The sequence below is a fragment of the Anabas testudineus genome, chromosome 3 (assembly GCF_900324465.2).
Source record: "Anabas testudineus chromosome 3, fAnaTes1.2, whole genome shotgun sequence".
Taxonomy (NCBI): Eukaryota; Metazoa; Chordata; class Actinopteri; order Anabantiformes; family Anabantidae; genus Anabas; species Anabas testudineus.
The window spans coordinates 4,131,546-4,158,028 of NC_046612.1; the positions used below are offsets into that span (position 1 = coordinate 4,131,546).

A 26,483-nucleotide genomic window follows, 5' to 3' on the forward strand; every position below is an offset into this window, starting at 1 on the left:
AACTGCTTAGCTCATCCCAATTAGTTCCCAACTTCTGGGCATTTGGAACTTGTGTCTTCTTATCATGACATGGTCCACTGGCACACTTGTCCTTGGCTTGGTAGAACTTCATTTTCAAGCTCAGTCTGTGACCTTCTGCAGAGGTTCTGCTGAAGGTTGTTGTTTACGTCTGCTGTTTATTTGTATCGGCTCCCACACAGTAACACACAGTACTGCACCACTGACATTTTGCTTGATTTTAGTGTGTAATGAAAACATTCATCACTTTAATGGTCTGGCTTTTTCCTGTGTAGACCTCATTTGCATCATCAGGCAGGACAGGTGTATAGAGAGCATCTCCATGGCAACTACAGCTGGTTTGGGTTTTATGTTTCTCTACTGCACAGATTGATGTATTAATGATTCATAAATTAAAAGCACACATTTTTTACCAGCAGGCCTCTAGTTGATACCAGATTAATGCATTTTATCTCTCTCTCTCCCTCCTCGTTCTTTCCATCATGTTCCCTTTCCTGATTTTCTGTTGCAAACAGCTTCAGGACTGATTGAGCAGATTTTCTGCTTTGTGAATGGATCTCAATTCCAAGAAAGACAAGAGAATGAATGATAACACTATTGTACATGTAAACTAATTAATAGAATAACATTACACTAAGAAAAAGAGAACCAGGTACTGTCCATGACCTCTTCCCACCTAAAAACCAAAACCTAAATAAGGCAAACTCAAGCTCCTGATGCTTAGCATGCCTTTGCCCTGTACCCAGTATCTCACTTGTAAGTTGCTTTGGATAAAAGCGTCGGCAAAATGAGTGAAGGTGAATGTACTGGAAATCAGTCTTCACCAGCTTAGACATGAAGATAATATATAAGATCAGCTGTGTTAGGTTTATTCTTGTTGAGAGATTTTGAGTAAGATTTGTGTAGTTGCAGTTTGTGTTGTTGAATTCGACTTCACTGTACAGTCAGGGTTTCATATTTTGAAAACTGACATTTAGATTTTGTAAAGTGTCGATATTTAGACTGACTCTACTAACAGGTTAGAAATCCAGATTGTTATGTTGTTAAATAAATGCAAAAAGTAAAATTCCCCCCTGCCAGGAATCTTTAACCACATGGAAACATACATTATACTCTCTGTCTGTCTATGTCTGTCCACACATTCATTCTTACACACACATACCCTGAGGTTGTAAAACTATAATTATCTCCTACTCCAGGATGACCGTCAGGTTACAGGTCAAATGCTTTGCCCATTATCACTGTGTAGAGCTGTGTGTGCGTCTGCACTTGTGTTTATGTGTACAGGGATGTCCAAGTGCTTACACATATCAGTGACACCAGCACAAAGCTCATGCATTTATATGCTACATGTGTTCCTGCATGCTTTGAGCCGAGTGGGTCGTAATGATAATGGTGTTTTTATGGCATAGATAGTGTTTAATCAATACTCATCCTAATGATGACACCATAACCATTACAGCTGTGTTTAAAAGAGACACTGCGTGTGTGTATGTGTCTGTGATCATACACACAAAATTTCACTTATCTCAGTTTACTACAGAAGCCAAAAGAGAAATCTAACTAATACACTGAGGTTTACTATGTAACAAACAATGTTTAAGCAAAGCATTTTACAGACTGTATTATAAAAGGTTCTTTCTCATCTTAGAAACGTAATCAATCAATACTTATAATACATCTAATTAGTGAGGAACTTTAATCTTACCACTGGAAGCTGGACATTACGATCCAGAAGGTAATAACAGTGACTGTAACTTCCAAAAAACAATTTGCAGTTGTTAATTTTACCATTCTGTATAAGACAGAAGTTGGGAATTGTTCCTGAAACCTGACTGATTATAGTCACTTCAGTGATTAGTTTGACCTTTATGCTGATTTCTTTGAGCCATGATTGTGAATTCTGTGGCTTTTTTATACATCATGTAAGAGTGAACATGGGAACCAACGTCATGCCATTCTGTCGTCTACAGCTTATACTTACATGCTGCGTCTCTACACTTAGCATACATCCATCAGCGTATCCATCACAAAACAGAGATTTCTAATTTAGCTAGAGTCATTAGCATAAAAACATGCAGTCATGGAATTAGCATAACAGTGAATAATGATAAAATCAGTAGACTTACACAAATAAATCTCTTGATAATTTTCAATGTTAATGTATAAAATAAAAAAATTAACTGAATCACTTTTTCCTCCGTCTGGTGAAATGTGTGCACGTGTTTGTTTGTAGACATACTCCAGGAGGCTGAGGAAATCAGATCATGTGGGAAATAGGGGAATGAGTTTAAATAAAAATACATAAATAAATAAAAATTAAGAAACATAATTACTGTAAATCTGTGTATACATGCATGGTACTGATCTGTTTTCTAATTCTGACTTAGCCTGGGAAACTCATTGGTTTTAAATGTAGGGTTAACCTGCTTCCTACAGCAATATATTTTTAGAAAATAACCTATTTTTCTTATTATAATAAGATATTTTTTTATAATTCCCACTCTTGTGAAAAGACCATTAGAAACCTGATAACTCGTATACAAGGCACAGAAATCAGCGTTCTTCAGGAGACATCCACCTGGGGAAATCAATCTAATCCCCGTCCCCGGTTACAGAAATCAGGTTTCCTGTTTACGTAATAGGTAGAAATATGCTTACTCGAGACAGCTGACTGTAATCTGGTTAAATAAGTGCTGTAAACATACTGACTGTGATGCTGGAGACAGTATGTTTGCACTTGTGGCTGCTGTATAGAAGGCGTCCATGTTCCTTTCACATGTGAGTGTGTCTGTGCGAGCCTGTGCACAAGAACAGTACTCTGTGTATTTCTGCATGCGTGTGTGTTTGAGTGTACAGAGGTTAATGTAATCTACTAGTGATTTAAAACCCCGTGTTTGTTTCTTATAGGGATAAAGTAGTGCCTTGGGCTATGTGAGAATGTGTATACAACACATGTGTATGTGTGTCTACATTATAGTGATGAAGTAGTGCAGGGTCCAAAGAAATTACCCTCATCCATCTTATACTGTGCACATGCATGTGCACATATACAGACACTGAACAAGACGAGACAACACGAGGAGAAGACGAGGAGACACTGATATGATGTTAGTCACTGACCAGAGAACAGCACACTACTTTGACAGATTCCAAAATACACGTGTACAGCTAACACTGTAATTTAGAGCTACTACCTGATACACTGACAAAGCCAATTTAAAATAACATATACAACATGAGAGGAAACCGTGATGTTAAAGCAACACAGAGAAAACTACTGTAAATGTCAAAACGCTTTGTTTAATTAATTTTTAAGTGATTTTTTTTAAGTTTTACTGATCAACTGATGAATCACTTAATCTATCAAATGTGTTCCAATGTCTTGTTTTGTTGTTTGGAGAACAGAATACAACTTGTTCTACTTAAAAGTGACAAAACTACTTTAAAATGTAAGAATACTCTGCTCTACTAGAAATAAAACCCCTGCAATACAAATGTTACCTGAGTATAAAGTACTGCGATCACTATGTAGTTAAGGGCCCAAAACGTAAACACATTCCTCAAACAATTTTAAAATAATAAAGTATATTACATTGGTGCATTCATGTGTTCATCATTTTAATAGTAAACATTAATCCACAGAATCAATAAAGTCTTATCTTCCATCCTAAAATTATAATTCATAATCAATGCTGAGTTTGTTTTGTAATCTGAATCGGAATCAAGTAACTAGTTACTGAAAATATTAGATAAACAGAGTGAAGTTAAACATGCTTTATTTGCATAGAATAGATATAAATTGAATATAAAATAATAATAGTAATAATATTTGATTTATTATAAGGTTTTGCAGCTTCTAATTTCTTCTGATTTGATAATAACTAATACAAGCTATGCTAGCTCAATTCACAGTTCATCTGATAGCTTCAATATTTGAGTAATGTAGTTATGTTCCACCAGTTTTTAACCATTTTACTGTAAAGAATTACATGATTAATCAATTATAACATCTGTTTATTTATTTTAATCAACTGATGAATGATTTGATTGATTATTGTAGTGGTAATAAAGAATAATATTAAGATTAACTGTGTTAGTGACATAAGACAAAGGAAGGTCAGCAGATTATAGCAAACTTGTTATTATTAGGTAAAATCTGTTTGTTTTCCACTTTATCTGTTTGTTTTCCTTTATAATTGTGTAACTACATCGTTTATTATTCATTCACTGTTTGTGTTTTGCATAGAAATGCTGTGTGGTTTATAATTCATATTTTTTAATAATTCATTTATTTCGTCCCACTTATTTATTAAAGTCCACAGAACAAATATAACAACTAGAACTAACCTCTTACAGATTGTTATCCTGGGAGAGAGAGGCAGCCATGTCAGCACAACACACACACACACACAGAAATTAATTAGTGAAACTCTGTGGCTGATATTTTTGTCTCAGGAACAAACCAGAAGCCCCAGGGGCAAAGAAGAGAGTTGGGATAGACAGAAAATATTATGAAAAGAAAGACGTAGAGTGGGAAGGAGAAAGTCGCTGATGATGATGAAAGAGAGCGGAGAGAAAACAGATGCAGATTAAGACAAACAGAAAACAAAATAACCAACATGACAAAAGTAGGGGGAAACATTACAGAGCCGTGAAATGAAAGAGCAGCAACATTAATCAATTTGCTGCGAAGTTTTAAGGATTTCTTTATGGTTTAATGCTGAGTTTAACCAGGACAACTTCTCCCAAATAAAGTTTTGTTTTTGTTTGCTAATAAAAATTCATATTTCAATTTTATAAATAGATAGTGAAATAAAAAAAAGCTTATCCCAGGTGGGTATTCCATATTTTCTAAAACTGTAAAATCATGACTGACATTTTGAATTTACCACCATTACAATTACCTATTTGTCAGGCACTTCTTTATGTTACATATGAAAACAGAAAACATTGTGTGACCACTAAAATGCATGCACACACACTGATAACACACATGATGAACACTTTCATCTTGTCTGTCCTGCCTTTCTGTCTTATCTCAGCCATTTCATACCCGCACCATTAGTAGTTCATGTGTGTGCATGTGAGTTCAGTCGCTGCAGCCCCAGGGCCTCACATTTAAGCCCCAAACATGATTCACACAGGTATTTGGATACAAATAACAACTGAACTGGCCCCTAGCAAACTGCAGCTTGTATTTACACTGCGTTAGGATTTTTCAAGTGACACCAGAAGCACACTTTATGTACTCCTGCTCATTCCCACAGCTTTGAAACAAGCTAGATTTCATTCACATAAGCTTCTTCCTTGCAAAAAAAAATCTGTTGCTGGATTTGAGACTTCAAACACGTAGTTTTTATGTAGATACTGTGTTCAAACATATCAGGACTGTGATGGATAGAGATGCAAATCTAGTGTGATATTTGGCATCTGATGCAATAGGTTACACTTACCTGCCTACTACTACACATAATAATGCAGAACGGACAAGTTACAAAATGAGTTATTTCTATTGCAGAGTGTCTCCATCGTGTCACTGGTGTTCATTAAAGAGACAGAAGCAAGAAGGGTGTGTTGACTTTTCATAGAAATTCAAATATATTCAACCTAATAACTGTGATTCTAGCCAATGTAGATCAGAATATCTGCTCAAGACACATCTCAACCAAAGCTCCTGCGATCCTGCACATTGTTTTTTATGTTTTATGAGTCTGTAAGTCAACAAAGGCAGTTAGAGAGAAGTGGGCATCGCTACAGGGAGAGATGAAGGAGTCGCATAGAAAGAAAAGATAGAGGGACTAGAGAGACAGAGGAAAAGGGAAAAGACAAAGAGTAAATCAAAGGTTGGACAAACACACACACACGTCTGGGGGTTGGAGTCAACAACAGCAGGTGACTGTCTGGGGGCTAGCTTCTACCTGCGGCTTCAAACAGCATGATGGAAATATTACAAATGCGCGCACACACACACTCCTGCAGGGAGGTTTGGCCCGTAGCTTCTGCTCGCAGCGGTCAGATAAATAACCCTTCAGTCCCGGCATCACAGAATTGCAGCTTCCATCCTCTTCCAGAAAATAAGGCTATACATCTCGCTCTGTATCCGCTGCCTTTCTCAACATAATAAAAATAGTTATCTGCCACTTGGTGGACGCTTTTACACAGAACAAAGCTTTCACAGTCGCCACATGATTCTAGCAAGAATATTTGACATCTGTTCATGTAGAAGGAAGTGTCTTAGACAAGGTCTGATCAGTGGTCCAGCCAAACAAAGTGCACAACCGGCAATGTTGTTGGTTGGTTTTTACAGCACAGTACATATCATAGAGATGTGTACAGGAATACTGGGAAGCCTATCAGTACAGGAGCAACCGGTGTGTAAGTGTGTGTTCAGTGTACTGGAAGACGGTTCCTTTTCTGCTCAGTGGAGCTCGCACACACCAGCTGTACAAGACACTGAGGTGGCAGTCCCGGCTAACCCTGTCGTAACCAGGATAAGTGTGTCTGGTTTTGCTTTGAAAATTCTGGTGTCAGAGTTTAAAAGAAACTATGACTCTATAAACATGATGACATGAAACTGATTCTTTGTCTTTGTAATACACGCTACACAGAACTGGCCTCTTGCTTTATAGGTGAGAGAGAGAGTGTGTGTGTGTGTGTGTGTGTGTGTGTGTGTGTGTGTGTGTGTGTGTGTGTGTGTGTGTGTGTGTGTGTGTGTGTGTGTGTCTCTGTGTTATTGATTCATAGATTGCCTTGAGGAAGAGGATATTAATGGTGACCTATTCTGAAAAGGACACAGAGAAGAAAAGAGATAAACAGTGCATGGAAGTTGAAAGGATACGAATGGAGAGAAGGGAGCAGCAGGCAGTTTTAGAAATGATGACACAAACACACAAAGTCTGCATTCAAACACAAAACTTCATCTTCAAGTACAACAGAATGATTGTGCCAAATCGGAAGAAAATTCTTCACATAGTGTTCATGAAGAAATCACCCTAAAACGTAATGCCCCCGGCCACGGCTGCCGCCAGCAGGGAGATAAACGCAAGAGTCAAAGGGTCAAATATTGTTGGGAGTCAAAATCAACTGCACTTTGAGCTGGGATTTAAAAATCACAACAGGTAGAGAAGATTTGACAGTGAGGGATAAAGACAGTCTGGGAACAGCAATGATGAGCGAGAGATCTCTCCTTCAACCTTTGGATGATGACAGACGTGTGAGCCAACACAAGTCTGTCATCATCAGTCCATCACACTCATTAAAGGATTAACTCATACAATGGCTGCCTCCCTGACATCCGCACTGTACTGTACACATTGGGCGTACCCCACCACTACGAGGACTAAAGAGGGGCACAGAACCTTAGGTCTGCCTACACCTCTACCTTAGTTTGTTTCTATATGTTATGCTTAATATCTGCAACTGTTACTCTAAAAGTATCGTGTTTTCAGACATGATTCATGCAATGTGCATGTGTTAGCATAATTGGCCAATAAAGTTGATTTTGGAACAGAGAGGAGTAGCTGATCAGAGCATCTGAGCTTTCTGGATATAGAAACCAACATGAAGAAGCTTGAGACCAACTACAGGAGAAACGTGGTCTCTCTTTCACACAGTCTCACTGCTGCATTTGGACCAGCTGCAGACAGGCTAAGGATGACTAATTGACTCTACAAAGGAAAAGTTGCGATAGTCACAACTGTCTTTGAACCTTCAGAAAAAAAGAAATGTTAAAGAAATTAATGCGAAATAATTTACTGACCCGAAATGTTGCACACGATTACAGATTGATTCTGATATTTCCAGGTTCATAATAATAATTAAGAAGTAATACGGAGACATATGCTCCATGCGAGGGGACTTTAAAAACAGAGACGCCTCATCACAGTTCTTGATTCTTCAGAGAACAGCAGCAGGTCTCAAGCATGTAAGAAGAAATTCTAGATAAAAGCTGTACAAAGAAGAAAGGTTGAAATGTAACAATAATTCAGGCGTCTAATAAATATATGAAGGTCCCAAACCTAAATAAATTATAAAAAGGGGGAAAAATACTTTCAAATACCCCCATAATCTCACTCCTCCCATTCATCTTCCTTTTATCTCCTCTTCCTCAGCTTCTCCTCTCTCTCTCTCCTCTCCCCATCCCCCTTTCCTCTGCTCTTCATCAGTTCATTGCCCATTACTTCAGAGAGGTGGAGGCCCACAGTAAGTACCATCTGATGGTACAACCATGGCATGATGAAAGGATGAGGGGGTAAAAGAAACGTGGGAGATGAAGGGGTACAGGCAGGGAACAGGGTGTGGTGGGCAGAGATTCGGTTGTGGAATAAACGATCAAAAACCTCTAATCTCTGAAATGTCAGCTAACTGAAGGGGGTTGGGGGTCGCACTCACAGAAAAGCAGGGAGATCACTATTTCATATTGACGATCAGGGAAAAGTCCAGGGTTACAGACAGTTCCACAGCACATTTTCAAGTCAAGGTGGCATCCTCGTTATTATCATTTATAATAATTATTATTATAAATCTTATTCAATGTTTTCTTTCCTTCATCTCTTTTATCTCTAGCTAACATCCTCATCCTCCTCTTCTTCCTCCCCACGTCGACTTCTTTCTCTCTGGCACAAATAGTCTGTGCTCCCTCACCTGTGAAACTAGGAGATGTCCTTGATTTAAAAGGACACGTCTGCGCTCTATGTGTGTGTGTCGCCGTTCTGTCTAAAGAAGGAGTGTATGGAGAACAGCACATAGCACCACACACTCGGCCTCCATCTGTCATGTTGCTCTCTCTCACTCTCTGAGACCAGTCAATATCAGTGGGACTGTTTTTATGTGATACTTTTACCATGTGTTAGAATTGGATTACATGTTGCCTTAAGACATTTAGACAAGTGATGGGCGCGCGCACACACACACACACACTGTGCCTGGAGGACTGACCATTCATCAACCTTCTTTAATGATAAAATGAGGACTGGTGCATCCGTGCACATTATACACTAAAGTAAACTACTACCCTTAAAGGTGCAGTGTGTAAGATTTATAATGTATAATCACCTGAAAATAGTAATAGTTGTATTTCTTTATCTTCAAATGAGCCTTTTATATCTATAAGGAATTAAGGAGGCCGTCATGTTTCTACAGTAGCTCCAAACAGACAAACCAAGCACTGGCTCTAGAGAGGGGACTTCATGTTTTCAGCTTGAGCCACCACAGCATTAGAATAGGGGAGGCAATCAAAGTCAGACTGGACTGAATCAAACAAATCTCACGTCGCGACAGCAGAGACAAGATACTGCACCGAGCTGTGGTCACTGATGTACAAAACATTTCTTCCTGGAGATTCAAGGTGAATTTATGTTCAAGTTAACTGAACAGCCAAAAATCAAATACCTCTAGGGAAACGAACTGTATTAAAAATACTTCACAAAATACATTTTCATACCGATTAACCTGAAGTTGTTTATTAAAAGATTTCATCTGGGATTCACACACACACACACACACACACACACACACACACACACACACACACACACACACACACACACACACACACACACTCTGCAGACTCAGAGGCTTCGCAGTAGGAGTCAATTAAAGGGGCTCCCCATTGTAATTACACTATGTTAGATATACCGGCCCTCTGGGACGAGAGTGTTTGTGTGTTTGGCCTTCCTCCTCCTGTCATCTTCCCCTCCCACTATTTTACTCGCTCTTCATCTCCACCTGGGGGTGTTTCCAGGGAGGGGCTCATTAAATTCTAAATCCCCCACTGGTCTCTGTAACTAAGAGATGAAATACAGAGATCGTTGCATCACTTTACGTGAGGTGGAACAGAACATTAATGAATGCAGAATAAAGGAAAACTTATATTAGCAGAGAAACCAAACAAACCAAGTGTTTAATTTTTAGTAATTTATTCTACTTTCCAATTATGGTTAAATTATTTGTGCCCTGAAATGCAAACCCGTTCAACCAATAACCCTGCACCTCCTCCCCGTCCATCTGTCTCCTCCTCCTGTTTGTCCCTCTTATCCTGTTCGCTTTGGGCCAGAAAAACTGCTGACGCCGCTAAAACTACTCTTCCTTTGCCAAATTCGATCAATAAAGAAACACCTCACATCCACCTTCATCACTTACTATTTGGAGAAAGAGCTGATTCACATCAGTATCTGTTTGTAAGCGTTTACTCATTTCTAGCTATTGTAGAGTTCCAGTAAAGTAAATGCTGGACGGCATGTTTCTGTACAGAGGTGTCATGAAATATCTAAAATCAGTCCCTCACATCAATACTATTAACTTTAATCATTCACTCCATCTCTTAATGTTCCCTTCATACTTTATCAAAGTAAACTGATCCTATTCTTAGTTAATTTATATCTAATTCTTTATCTCATCAATGACTTTTTTTATCCAACTCAATTATCCAGAAGGGGTCTTTAGGCAAGAGCTCCCTTTTTTTGCCAAATGACTCAATGTAAATGTAAAATTAGATTCAACAACTACAGCCTTGACACCGGTTAGCTGTCAAAACCTCAGGAGAGCTGGTAATGTTTAAACAGCAACATGTACTTAGATCCCTGTTAAAATGAAGTGCAGTAAATCTATTAGTAACTAAACTTTTCTAATAATAACTGAACATCCAAGCATCTTCAGCTTTTAGTAGAGAGGAGAGGAGATAGTGAGGATAGGGAGCAGTGTGAGGATGACAAATTGGCATTACAGAAAACAGCAAACGTGTGCAATTTCTACCAGATTCCAGACTAAGGCTGCCTGAGTCTGTGTGTGTGTGTGTGTGTGTGTGCGCGTGTCTTGCTCTGTTCACACCTATTAACCATGTTTCCGTGGCTCTGACATTTTCCCTCCTTTGTATAAAATTAATTGCAGCTCAAACATTTCATTGAAAGTATAGTTTGACATTTTGGGCGACACAGTCATTTCCTGTGTTGCACAGTGTTTGAAGTCACCCTCACACACATGCTCAGTGTGGAGCTACAGCCAGGAGCTGCTTAGCTGGTTAGCTTAGCAGAAATACTGCACAAATGGAAACACGTGGTTTGGCTTTAAGGTGTAAAAACATGAAGCGCACTAATTAGCAGTTGACTTCCCAGAGACATGTCACCGTATCTGCAGGCACCCAGCCAAGAAACTGTCTGGCACTAAACCACATAAACCCAATTTTACCACTTTGGTTTTGTAAAAATGACACAAAGGACATATAAAGTGTAAATTAGTGAGTTTTAGCTGCTTATTGTCTTTGACTGAGCCAGGTCCTGGTATTTTCAAATGATTTAGTGCTTTAGTGTTTAGTGCTTGGACCCAGGAAATAAAAAATAAAGAGCTGTGAATGTTGTATTTGCACCGACTAACTCAAACCAAATCTGACTAAAATCACTGACTACACTTCCCCTCCTGCTCCCTATGGGTTATAAAACATTATATTATATAAAGTGTATATTTCAAATTCTGCTGTGTCCATTGTTTATTGTAAGCCAGAGTTTTGGAGACGTGGCTTCATCACAGAACAGAGAAGTAACGGGAAGAAGCAATGTTAACCTTTTTGTTTGTCCAGACGAGGAATTCAAATTAAGTTTAGAGTGAAATGCTGCACTTCTGCCACCAGCCATTTGAATACTGATATAAATGATGACTGATATAATCTTTTAAAACACAACCATAACTGTCATTGTTGTGTAGTTATTTACAACAGTGAGTCTAATTTTTGTTAGTATGTCTGTGTAGGAGCAGCATGCAGAGTGTTTGGAGAGTGCATGTGTGAATGTGTGTGTCTACATTCACACGGCCCCTTTTGTGTTCCTGATGAGCTGCTGGTGTTTAACAAGAAGAAACAAAGCATGGATGCCCATTAAAGAGGAGAAAGCAGGAACCAAAACTACAAAATGCATCTGAGCTCTAATCTCTGCAGCATATTCACTGTACTTTTAATATCCTCCTCTTCGTAAACAGGCGTTTTGGGTCCCAAGTTGTCTTTGCATGTTTTCACTTTAAAAGATGGCAAAAACACAAATGTTGCAAACGCACAAAGACAACTTGAAAGTGTGCGAGGTGTGTCTCACTGTCCCTGAACAGAACTGAGAGTTGTGCTTGGCTGTGGTTTAAGAGGGAGAGGGAGATGAGAGACGGCTGAGAGGGAGAATGAGGGAATGAACCCCCTGAGGAAACTCATTTATATTCAGGATGGAAATAAAAGCATTGATGGTTAAGCATTCTTCAGCTGGATGCTTTAGAGGCTTCAGTGTCTTTTGTTTCACAAGACGGTGTTCATGAAAAGTTTACGTAACTCGCTAATGACCTGCAGAGACAGACTGCAGCACTGGGAGAGGGGACGGGTGGGAGGACGAGTGCCTACTTGAACCTGTGCAGGCACCTGAACATGGGCTCCTTTATTGCAGCTCAGTGAGGCACTGACACTGACTGCCAAGGTGAACTCTGAAATGACACATTTCCATGTTTCATGAACCAAAACACCCCTCAACAAGCCATTATATTAATGTTTGAAAATAACCAATGATGTGCAACAAATGAATGATATTTCAAGCTATGAAGTGTGACTGTTAAACTAACATATTCCTCCTCATCAGGCAAATTAACTATAAACACTAAAAATATCTAGTTAGTAGTGAAATTGTCTGTGAAAACATGCACCCTGTGCTCAAAATGCAGAACTATGCACATAACTGAAGGAACTACTATTATTGCAGAAATAAGCTACAACACCTGACGTTCTGTTAACAATGTTAAACTGCATGTTTGACCCCATACATCATTAAACAAAAAGACCACCTGCAATAAATGGGATATGGAAACCTGGGGACGTATGAAGTAATATTTTCTTACCACTCAGAGTCCTCCTACTGTAGAGCCCACATAGCATTTCCTCGAAAGGCCTATTCACAAAACTGCTGAGAGGAACTTTTACCTAACAAGAGAAAACTCATGGCCCAAAGCCACACATAAACTGAAGTGCTGCAGTAACAAATGGAGGAAGCCAAAGAATCATTCACAGCATCTCTTAAGGCTAATTCAGGCTAATTCATACTTTACTTTCCATTAACCAAAATGGTGGCAACTCTGGACAGTAGTAACACTCAGAAGAAGAGCTGCTCTGCATTAAATACCTTTGACATATGAAACAAGCCAAACAAGTGTAATTCTCAATGCATACCACATATACTGCATACATCAATGTGTATCCACAGTAGATCCCAACGGGACACCTATGCAAACTTTATAGGATTATTTAGTAAACACAAGAACATAAGCTGTGAAATATTACAAATACGAGCTGCTATCAGTGGCAGTCTGGCCATCTGCACTTCTCCCCATGGCCCAGTCAGACTGTTATGAAAAGATTAAAAAATCTCCCACTGTGTTTGATCTCACATTAGTTCAGCCAGCCGGCTCCAGACAGGTGTGTGTGAGTGAATAGCACGGATATAAATTAATTACAGTAACTGTAGATACTCTGCACCCTGACTAGATTTACTGTAGCCCTGTTAAAGAAACTAAAATTATTATTCTACTGACTATACATGAAGCTGCTTTAATTCAATCTTGATCCAGCCCAAATCAGCATGTTGTTGCTAAATGTCTCGTTGACAGCATGTTCTTTTTAATAAACGTTAAGCGGTGCTGTATTTTTATTTTTGCTGGGAAAATTGCAGAGACAGTTATTATGGATATGAGGAAATGCCAAATATTCACCAGTACAAAATGGGATCTTCTTCCTGTTCTCAACCCAGATCAATTTAACCCATGAGTGGACTATTCTCTGGATTTGGATGTGATTTCATTGAAGTTACACAAACAAACTGTTCCAAATTCTCCTCTGTAGCAGTGTCAGGAGAATTTCCTATTTTGGACTTAAATGTGGGCAGAGAAAATTACAGAGGTGAGCTGAAATGCCTGGTGCTGAGACATTTTGGCACGAGAATGTGGTCAGAGTAAAACGCCAGGGTCGAATACAGCAGGTGCAACACTGCAAGAATCGCATTGGCGTATAGCTAAACTAAAAGTGGATCAAAGATTTAAATTCAGATTTTATTTGTCACATGTCACATATTCAGTTTGATACTGTACAGAATGTGGTCAGAGTAAAACGCCAGGGTCGAATACAGCAGGTGCAACACTGCAAGAATCGCATTGGCGTATAGCTAAACTAAAAGTGGATCAAAGATTTAAATTCAGATTTTATTTGTAACATGTCACATATTCAGTTTGATACTGTACAGATGTATTCTATTAACATACCAGATATATGTTGACGAGGTCACAAGTACCGATACTTGAATCATCAACAACATGTTGCCAGACATTTCTTTTCTGCCAAAGTTTCCAGTCTTGCACTACAACATCTACTGCAGCTTGTCTGTTAGAGCATTATTGAAGTTTCTAAGATTGTGTCAGTCAACACAACATGTTCATTAACCTTTAAACAAAACTGAAATCTTCCTCGAACCTTCATCAAAGTGCTTTTCTTGCCTAAACGTTGCCTAACGTGACTCTAGAGTTGAACTCAGATCTGTAGTGTGACAGTCGTGAGGTTTACGTGCCTCCTTCAGATGCTTTTACAGTTTATAGCTCTTCATTCATTCCAAAAAACATGTTGCAATGAAACATAATCATGCACTGATTACGTGCCCTACAAAAATGGCACTGAGTTTACAGGAACATCATTTTTAGGAGGAACAGGATTTGGCAGGTGATTGCATAATCAGTGAAAACAAAAGTTCCACCACGTGTATAATTACACCGTCTTTGCAGCTGAACTCTAAAGCACAGAATTATACCACATTTAGTTAAAATTGTCAATAGAGATTCAACACAGGGAACAGCTCAGAAAAATGCCTGCACATTATTTCTTTATTTGGTAACCTTGGTGCAGATACTGGTTAAAAGTATAAACTTATAATAAGGTTAAAATATGGCTAAAATGACATTTATGACTAAGGAAGAAGTATTCATGGTACAAGACTGCACCACAGTAACTTTAATAATAAAAGTCTCAGGTTGAGGTCATTGTTAAGGGTCAGGAGAAGATTTACGATCCCATGTTGGGGTGAGTCTGTTTCTGGGACATCCCTCTGGAGGACATTCAGGAAATGATTCAAAATACACAAACACTGCTTTTGTTTATTTTATCAGCCTCTCTCCCTGCTCGCATCCCTTTGAACCACCAAAGAACGGTAATTACTGTAAATGTTGGAGTGACAGAGTGGAGAGCAGAGAAAGCACGAGGGAGGATGAAGGAGACAAGAGAGATAGTGGCTGTCGCAGCTGGAGCCAAAAAGCTGTTCATTAAGCCAAAGCCACCCCCAGCTCAGCACATATTAGAACATACATACAACACACACCATGTGTGTATCTCCTGCATTATTTTACTGTTTAAGTCACTTTGAAAAATTAAACAGCATCCAGATTTGTATTCATAAATATTCAAAATGTCTCTTTAGTTCCAATCTTTTTATTCTTTTCTTGTCTTTTTTCTTGACATTGCTCCACACGACTCCACCCCCTCTTTCACCCCTCATTTTAAAATGCCCTCATCTCCTTAACCCCCATTTATTTTGCCCTTGACCATTTCCATCTCCGTTCTGTCGGCTCCTCTCCTGCTTCCTGTTCACCTCTTTCCTGCAGTCTGCTCATTTCCCAGCTTGCCTTCTTCTTCCCTTCTTCACCTCTCCCAGTGAGCCCACACACACGCAGCCAATCTAAGTCAATTAAACAAATGGTTTTTATTCTCTCTTCCTATTACGCTGTCGGTGACTGCATTCATGATGGACTTAAAGTCATTACACTAAGCTGCCTGTGTGTGTGTGTGTGTGTGTGTGTGTAAAGCCTAAGCTAATTAGGTAGCACCCATGGCACCACCAGATACAGTGGTAAACCAGGGAAATGTTAGAGAGATAAGAATGAACACCCAACATATCCACACACTGAAGTATTATAATGACTTAACACCCCACATATAAGCAAACAAAAACATGCACAAAGATGCATGCTGATGGAGGATGGGAAAATATGCTAACTATATATTTTGCATTTTTCTTTTCTCACACTGATTCCTGTTTTGGTCCTTTTTAAATCCTTAAATTATGTAAAAACGTGGTCTATAATTTTCTTGCTCCCTCTTTTCATGACTTCTTTCTACCTTAGGTCATTTTAAAAGTTTGTTATACACATGATATGCTCTCTCTCATGGAAAGTTTGCAGTGTGATAACTTTTCCATTTGTTAAGATAGCCTAGTTTGACGGTGTCTGCATCCCATTTAGCTGCTCAACAGATGGCTGATAGATATAAAGAATAAATTACTCCTACTCACAAACAAGAAGCTACATTCACACATGTTAAATCCACATCTGTCCACACAGCGAATTACAAACTCCGCCTACACATGGACTTACACACGTTATATTACAGCACACAGTCAATTTCTGCTTGTATAATTGAAGCTAAACAGGTTTTAGGAGGGGTGTGAAAGTATTGGTTCCACACTCACACATGACATGAGGTAGGTGTGTGTGTGAGTGTGTGTGTATCTGTGACAAATTGTCTCTATATGAAGGTAATAAACAATAATACATACTTTTCCACAGGGGGACGTCTTGGTCAAATTAGGTGTGTGTGCGTTTCCCCAGAGCCCATAAAAAGGAACACACAGAAGCATAAATACAGCTACTTCAAACCTTCAATCGAGCAGAGTACTAGTACTCAGTATGTACTCCCTGTTGCTATTCTTCTACTCATTTCCTCCTTTTCACCTTCCTAACTCATCTCACTACTTCCCCAATGATAAATGATTGGTCATTTCAGCCCACTCACAGGTCATTCATGCTTCTTGCTTAAGCTGTCTCATCTTCAGTTTTTACTACTTTCTCTAGCTCTAAATAAAAAAAAGTCATAGGTTGAGGTCAGATTTTGACTTAATTTGTATGAAAAGTCATAGATTTTTTTTTCTCCTGGACTGAGTGGAGCATTTATCTCAGGCAGAATGTGAAACCACTGAATTCACACATAAGACATTTAGTTACATGCTCAAACTACATACACAGTACTAATAAGACTATGAGGTAGACTGCACACTTAATTATGTGCAGTATGCTTAGAATAAATGATGCAGAAGCTTTCTGCAGTGTGTATATTATTAAATAATACATCAGAATTACAGTATATACTGTATGCTATGCTTTCAACCCTGTGATATTCTGCAGCTTTTTAAAAAAGCTCCTACTATATAACTCGACATATTTAAATTTCAATGCTGGTACTGGCCTGATACAAAACTAGGTCTGTGAAGTGCCTTTTAAAAGTTATATATAACACATATCAAAGCTGCAGGTTAAGAGACTTGGCCTTGGAGCGACTAAGAAGAGATGTAGACAGTGAAGTAGAGAAATTATAGTTAGACATCTGAGAGAGAATGAATGAGACTGAGAGGGAGGACAGGAGACACTGAGCAGTGTATGAGCGTGTTATGTGTTTCATGGGGTAACATGTCTGTCATGTAAGGAAATGTAAAGTAAATGTGTCTCAATGTAGCAAGAGCAGAATTCGCATAGCAACAGGTTCACACATGCAACAATGTGAAGCATGCACATCAAATACAGACAAAGACACATACTTAACATGTCAGGATGGATCCATAGATATAATGTGCATGGTATGCACGCAGGAACAAGTGAATGCTGCATGAATAACATGTACTTATGTAAAGATTTGTCCTAAAATATGGTAAGAGCTTCATTTAAGCTGAATAACCCATTTTATTATATATTGTATACTACAGTGACTAATAAAATACACTTTTCATTTTGAGTTTGCTATTCTGCTATTTTGCACAAGCAGTACCTGCTGGTGTGATTGATGTATGAACTATGCTTTGCCTTCAGAAGACTATTGAAAAGTGTTAATTTGCACAAAACTAAAACAGGTTACAGAATTATTATAACATTATATAATATTATAAGAATTCAGGCAGGGTATTCATCAGTCCACAGTTCAATACACTGTCTATAAAAAAGATGCTTTAGTTCTGTGAACACCCAGTTAAGATGACTTCAATGGCACAATGGAAACTGCTGAATCAAAACAAGCCCAGAGTAATGGCTAAAGACTAAAAGAAATCATCTGAACTGGTTAACATCTCTGTTCATAGGTCTGCTACACACAAATCATGGTGCATGGACCACTGTAGTCATAGCAGGAGACCTTAGAGAAAGCTAATGTTGTTCAAAAACGCTACAACACTGCACATGGGAACATGGAAACATCATCCCAACAGTGAAGGACAGACGGGGCGCCATGTTTGGAGCTTTGCTGCCTCTTGGCCTGGACTGCTTCTCCATGCACATAACTCACATAACTGGAAATCAGGTCATTCCAAAGGGTTCACATACTTTTTCTCTGCTATTGTATGTTCACAAAAATGCACAACAGTATGTAACAGTAGATGGACATGCTCCTTAAAGACTCATGCACACACACACTCATGCATCCTCACTCCAGACGGGGGAAGTTGCTTGAGGGAAGCAATAAAATGTGTTGTGGACAGATCTCATCTGTCACTGCTTATTGCACCACTGCAGTCTGACCAAGACACATATACACACACAAAACGTACTGAAGTCCGAAGTAACTCAACAGAGCAGAACCTATTCCAGACACACACATGCACACACACACACACACACACTCCACTACACTGCACTACACTCTCTCTGCACCACATAGCTGCACAGTGCTGCATGCAGCACACAATCCCCATAATACACAAAAATCCCTCCCTGCCCCGTTCTCTAGAGCATATTAAGAGCAGTAATGATGTTGTGTGGTATTACTTAATTGTGTGCGTCAGTGCACATGCATGTGTGCTTGTGTAACACTACTTGTGCTGTGAAGAGGAGCTATTAGCGTAAAAAATGGTTTTATAGCACAAAACACTCCCCAGTAGTAAAAAAAGACTAAACACACATACACACACAGCCAAACACATACACACTCACAGTAATGACCTATTGTGTAAAGCACACTGAACATTCAAAGTACACAGTAATAAACTGCTCATTTGTTACATACTTGGGCCATTAAGGAGGGAGAGCATAAGGGGAGGAGGAGAGAGAAGAAACACGCAGCACGTATAGGGGAGAATAAAGAGAAAAATGATCATCAGGAGAATAATCAAGATGCTTAAAGTAGAAGAGAGAAACAGTAACAGAGAGAAACTGGAAAAGAAACAGTTTTAGAGAAGCAGAGAAGACATCCTGGAGAATAAAACAGAAAGAAAGTGAAATGAAGGACTTCCCTACTCCTCAACGCTGTCAATACAATCCGCTTTTCACGCAATCACAGTGCCCTCTATTGGCAACCTGAACGATACCAGCAGAACTTCATCACTTACAAGTTTTATTGTGCTTTGTGTTGTAACCTAATGAACGTGCAGACGTGAAGTAACTGGAACTTTGGATGTGTGGGTGTGTGGTCGGGAGATGTTGACGACATATTATTTTTATAAACATAGCTCATCCTAAACACCATCAGCAGCTGTGTGTCACCTCATTGTCCTGATTGGCTTTGAGAATGAAGCCTGTATGTCTGCACAAATAAAAAACACATTCAGATCAGCTGGTTTACTCTTACATGTTAAAGAATACCCATCCACCCACTGTTTAACTGCTTCTGTTGTTTTTAACTGACAAATTAAGTTGCAGCCAGTACGTTTCATGAAGCTGCTAACATAGGAAGAATATTATCACCAATGGTAGTTTTTCATGTTGTGACACACTTTGTACATTTCCTGCTCCCTTTTAATCTCTCTCCCTCTTTAACTGTGTGACTTCTTCTCTTCTCCGTCCCTCATCTTTCTCTGTTCCCTCCCTCGCCCTTTCTTCTTCCTCCCTTTCTTCTTCTCTTTAATCCACTCAGTGTTGTTCGCTCTTCATCTACCTCACATCGGAGCCAAATTCCCATCGGAGTCTTGAACCTCGTTTAATCAGCAGCTTTCCAATTTTCCCAGCTTCGCAATCCAATTCCACACAAAACACCAGACACACATATTTCATCTAAGATGTTAGAGTCTCTCACTCACTCTACCTCTGTAGTTCTTAATAAACTGCAAAAACACAGAAACAAAGTGTGTTTGTGAAATTAAATTCTACGGTTCCAGCACTGGAGAGATTCTAATGTCACAACCATCCCAGCAGCTCTGTGAGGCTCATTGTTAACCACTTTGTGTGATGCACAGTTTTATCCATAACGCTCTTGATGAAGTCGGTGGAAAAACTGTGATAACATCATTATCTTTATAAAGCTAAGGCATGTACAGATAGAAATTTAGATCTTATTACATTTTATCCTGTGGAAAATGTAAACGTCTGTGCAAAATTTCATGACAATCCATCAAAAAATTGTGAAGATTATTCACTCAACCTCATAGTTTCATCCTTTCAGGAAGCTTAATGTCTAGATTTTACCAGCAATGCATCAAATAACTACTGATCTTTAGTGTGGATCAGAGTGGTGGATTGATTGGTGGTGGTGGATAAATTAGACGGTTGGATTTGGATAAGTTTTCAATCACTAATTTGAAACTTTTATGTTTGTTTTATGGAAACACTCTTAGCTCATAAATATCTCAGGCTGCTTTGAATTAATACTGTGAAGCAACCATGATGAGGCAAACACAATAAATATACACAGACACACACACGCAACTTATTTGTATTCAAACACCTTGGAGCCATGAAAACCTCAGAGAGGAGTCACACAAGCTTGCAGATAACAGAGGTAAAGAGAAATCCAGACAAACACACAACGATTTGTGGTTTTAATTTTAGTGACGACAGCTGGCATGTTTTAGGAGAGGACGACCCGAGGTTGTTCTGGGAAACACACACACACACACACACAAACACACACACACACACACAGAACTAAGCACAGATGCTGGGAAGATCTTACACATACGTTGGGGTCCATCCAAGCGCAGCAGGGGATGCTAAGAGTAATGAACAGTTGCTTGTGTCTTTCCGTCTTTGTGCACTGGTGGACATGTTTTCATTCACATGTGCACGAACGCCAACGTGTGTGTGTTTATCGGAGCAGTTCATCGATGGAGGGTCAGTTGTCAAAGAGTGCTTGGTAAGTTTAAGCCAGAAGAGAAGTGATGTTTTGAATAAAGGGAGTAAAACGCCATGTTCGTGTTGTGTTTAAATGCATTTCTCCCACCTTGGCAATAAGGCTGAGGGGGTCTCTGCAGGAAGGGGGCAGTGAGGGTATTTCCTGTGCCAGGTTAGGTGCTTCCTGTTGCAGGTACAGCTCCAACATGGATGCCAGCTGCAAAAGACCTTGTTTCTTTTGCTCAGACATAGAACTCAGGTCTGCAGAAAATAAATTAATGAGTAAGAAACTCTGTCTGGAAAGAGATTCGCTGACTGGCACAAACAGACTTTATCTTCTGCTTTGACACTGACACAGAAATATCAGAGCCAAAATATGACGGCAAGAGCAAACAGTTTTTTTTTTTAATCCACTGGCATTACACTCAGGAAAAATAAATACAAACACAATCCTGAAGAAGAGACTTACGTGATTCATGCTCCTCCAAAGTGTAGAGCTCCTCACTGCTGCCCTTAGATGGACTTAACTAGAAAGCAGAAGATAAGAGGACATTGGTATGTTTACTCACTGTGTATGAAGAATGACAATTATTTTAAAGTATGCACTGGTTTTCAACAGGTTTTCACAAGAGCAAGTTTAATTTCTCTAAAACCAACTGAGGAGCTTTTGGTTCATTAGTGAAACTAAACAATTTTAATACTCAAATCACCAATGTGCAACATTTTTTAAAAGACACTCTTCATTGTACGTTTCTTTTGCACATTATTTAAGTGTCTAACGGTGAGAAACTCTAGAAACATACCAAGGAAAAGATGAGTCTCGCAGCCAGACGGACTGAGTCAGTGGGAATTCTGGGTAGGAGGCTCTGCAGACATTTACACTCTCTCTTATGGTCGGGCCATGCTTGTTTCTGCAGGGGGAGGACATTTTAACGAAGTGAAACATACCCAAACATAAACACACACACACACACACACACAAACACGCACACTGTACCTGGCAGTTGATGCCGCAGTAGCGAGCCATCTTGCACTGGGAACACCTCAACAAGGTCTCGTGTCTACACAGAAGGAGATTGATGAAGATCAGTTAACTCTACACAGACACAACATTTGTCTCGATTATTAAAGAAAAGAAAATGATTCACTGTTACTCAAAAGATCCTTGACCAGAGGTAGAACAATATTAAAGCTTCAATGATTCAATGAGCTGGAACTGAACTCTATCATCTAGTTTCATCTACTGTACCTACCCATCTTCTTTTTGATTGGCATCTAAGGGCAGTACATTAAGTACACTCCACTCACTGTCACCACCAGTCAGTGTCATGGCACCCGCATGTGTCTGAGTGCTTGTGTGTGTTTGTGCCCACCGCTGTTTATGTCTGTTTCTGTGTGTATGTATGTTTCCTGCCTCCGAGGTCTGCTGTCCCTCTCAGAGTGACAATGCTGTCATTTCCAGTTTGCCAGTCAGTCTGATAACAAGCCAGGGCAAAGCAGTGTCTGTCTGCTTCACACAGCCAGTTACAGCCTGAGAGTGTAAAACAAGACAAGATCGGAGTCGAAGCCACACTTACTGGAAAGTCACCAAGCACATTTACTCAAGCATTGTATTTTGGTTGGTAATTTTTGGTGCTTTACCGGACTACATCTATCTAGTTACAAGTTTTATAGATGGACAATCTTAAATTATCGCGGATTAACGAGTTTCATTTTAGGCAATATTTACATTTTTACTTGAGTATTAAGTTTGTGTACTCTTACCACCTCTGTGTAACAACATATTGTTGGACCATGTGTTTGCACAGCTTCAGCGAGGAACATCTGCAAGATGCTCAGTCTCACAACATAGATCTTATTAAACACACTGAAAACACTAATAACTGATTACACAGACGGCATCCAAGGGTGTAAAGGATTTCTCCACATTACCAGCGTGATTCCAGCACAAGAGAGTAAGAACAGGCGGTTGAGGGTTGGAAGAGAAGGTCGAAACTCGTCTGCCTTGAGCACAGTTACTCTACATGTTTATCACATGATCACAGAAAGGGAGAAAAAGAGTCAGATTTAAATATTGCTAATTAAATCTGACAATGGGCGGTATTATGAGCTTACACACACACACACACACGCATACACACACACACATATATACACAGTGAGGTAATGGAGAACATGTTAGCCGAGGGCTTATCGTGCTGAATATGAGACGCTTGATTAGATTAGACATACTTATGGATGCTGTACAAGACATAATAAAACCTAAAAGGCAACAGAAACACACACACACACACACACACACACACACACACACACACACACACACACACACACACACACACACACACACACACACACACACACAGTGTTGGTCTGACAGAAGGCTGCTGCCTGTCAACATTAGTGACAGAAGTTAAGCGTTTCCAATGACAGTTTATCAGCGTGGGACTAGAATAGCCTGATGCTTATGGTCCGAGGTCCCCGCGAGCTCGGACACATTCCTCTCTTCTGTTCTCTCCTCCTCACACTCTTAGTTTCTGATTTACAGCTCTCCTCCTCATCCCTTTCCTGTTCTCACCCCCTGCTCTTGTTATGCCACTGTATCTTATTTGTGATGACTTTTCCAGCCAAGAAGCAAATGGTTTATAGTCTCACCCCGGGATGAAGGATCATGAAAACTTAGCTTTTCCTTGTCATGTTGAGACCGACCTGACACAGGGATCCCACCCACAGCTTTGGAAACACATGTCTGCTCTATGAGACACAGAGCAATAACAAAAGATACTGTAGGACCAGGCCAGACACACAAACACACACAGTGTCAGCGTCTGTGAGGCTTCAACAGATGAACTGAGAACATAACACAGGCACAGTCTGGTCAAAGACCAAGCTGCCGGGGGTCCATCCATCTTCGTTGAACCCAGAGAGAAAGGATGCTGTCGAACCCGATTTCTGCTTCTATACTTGTTTTAATAGAGCAGCTTTGTGGGAAATGTTGCAGCTTAGAATGCAATCACACACTTAAAGAGTCACATAGTTTTGTGCTGGTCTGACATTAATTAGATTTAATATTTGTCCACAATGGGAAAGTGTCCTTCAAAGAACCGTTAGAGGTTTTCTGTACATGAAATCCCACAGAAAAGTGGGATTTATGTTTATTACTTCAAACATCTGTAAACAACTCCATGGTGATGGTTGGGGAGAATAGGGAGAATAATTATACGTGCCGATTTTTAAACCCTAAAAAAAACCTTTTTTTTTTTTAATCGGCATAAAGATTTTGTTTTACATTTTCTGGTATATAAATATAAATGTAATTATAGAATACCTTATGTTTTAGCAAAACATCCCAAATCTAAAAGTTCATTCTTAAGACACATTACATCAGTTTGAGCTGATTTAGACATTGACTCAGATATTGCTATAAAGTGCTTATAGAGATTATAATTACATGAAATAAACATTATGACAATTAAAAAATGCCCAAGCGCTGTTTATACAAGACGGTTTCATTTTCAAGTATTAAATTCAATGAATTAGCCGAAATGAGATTTTCCTACCTGGTTACTTTATCTGCACTTGTACTTAAATTAAAGCTACAATATGCAACTTAAGCTAGCAGGAGACTCGACATCAACACAGGCGGCTTCGCTCCATCCTCTCTCTCCCTGCTCTGCCACACTCAGCCCAGCGCTTCAGGCTGTTGTTAAATTAGAATAAATGAAAATGCTCCAAAAGTTACTAATCAAGCTGAAATAATTGAAATTCTCTCATTGGTTAGAAGTGAAGGACTCACTGAAACACATTTAGAAAGCTTTAAAAGCAACTCTCCATCTCCAACATTACATACTGCATCTTTAAGTTTCTGGTTGGGGCTTATAGGAATAAAATATGGCTACAACAACTGAGTCAGAGACGACAGAATATCAATCCATTACTGTATATATAGTTACTGAGCCACTAATGCACCACAGCAGCTGTTGTTATGGTGACCGCCTCCAGGCTGATAAGGATACCCACTCTCTCACACTCACACACACATACATCACTTTATAGATACTGATCACATGATTCAGGAATTCCAGCATGACTGTAGAGGTCGTATCTTGGCTAAACAAAATTGAGTCTTTCCTCTCAGTAAGGCTTATCTTGTATGACACCAATGAAAAACAAATATTTTTGCTATACGGTGGCAAGGAAAAGTATGTGAACCCTTTGAAATGTCATGGCTTTCTGCATTCATTTGTCATAAAATGTGATCTGATCTTTTTCTGAGTCAAGAGTATTAACAAATATAATGTGACTAAAGTAATAACACAAAATAAATCAGATCTTTCTCAAGGGTGTCTATGGCAGGACACCAAGAAGGAAGCTGCTGCTTACTAAAATGGACATTTCTGCACACCTGACGTTTGTCAAAGAGCACACTGACACTGCACAGGAGTATTGGCAATTTTTTTTTTTAGGACTGATGAAATTATATTGAACTATTTGGAAAGAATACACAGCTCTACAGCTGGTGTAAAAAGGTCACTGTATATCATCATGAAAACATCATCTCAACTGTAAAGTGTGGTGGAAGAGAAGATGAATTCCCATGTGTACCAAAAAATTGTTCAGCATTATGTTGGGTTGCCAAGTTGGATGATGCAACAGGACAATGACCCAAAACACACAACAGAATGGCTTCAGAAAACCAACCAGTATCACTATGAGGTTTTTATGGTTGTTCTCAATGAAAACATGAAAGATTCTTATTTTAGGCACATCGTATGGCACTTATCTTCTTCAGTTCATTAGTATGCTACAGAACCGTTTTAATGAGAATTGCTTTATGATTCTTATCATGATTCTCCTTCACCACCCCCACCCCCATCCCCTTTCTCTCTTCATCCTTCTCTTTCTTTCTTACTTTTCCCATACCACTCCTTTCTTTTCCTGTCCTCCTTCTCCCTCTGTCTCGCTGTCAGATGTTGTGTGAAGTGATGGTCTTGTGCATGGCAGGCCGGCGCTCGGTCTGCAGGCACAGTAGGAAAACTCATGAATAACATTAGATGGCTTTCATTAGAAACATGCAGAAGGCTGAATTAAAAACTCCACACACCCCACCCTCCTCTCCATGTCATACTCTCTTTCTTATTTTCCACTTCTCCTGCCGTAACATTCTCATTGGCTCACTCACATCCTCACTCGCTCACAGACCCTGCAGCGTTAAGATGAAGATTACAGAAAGGACCATCACCAACTAACAATGTCAATCATCAATTAATCATTTATGTTCTCTATCTAGCAGAAAATGCCATTTTCAAACATTTTCTGGTTCCAAA

General features: G+C 39.3%; 1 protein-coding gene across 1 annotated transcript in view; it reads right to left on the reverse strand.

Moving 5' to 3' along the window:
* The window catches only part of smyd3 (SET and MYND domain containing 3), a 64,229-nt gene that overhangs the window by 25,473 nt on the left and 12,273 nt on the right, over positions 1-26,483 (reverse strand). The window contains exons 2-5 of the mRNA XM_026379016.1: positions 22,154-22,217; positions 21,960-22,067; positions 21,626-21,683; positions 21,266-21,417 (exon numbers count right to left, since the gene is read on the reverse strand). Coding sequence (XP_026234801.1) covers positions 21,266-21,417; positions 21,626-21,683; positions 21,960-22,067; positions 22,154-22,217 — 382 coding nt within the window. The remainder of the gene's footprint in view (positions 1-21,265; positions 21,418-21,625; positions 21,684-21,959; positions 22,068-22,153; positions 22,218-26,483) is intronic.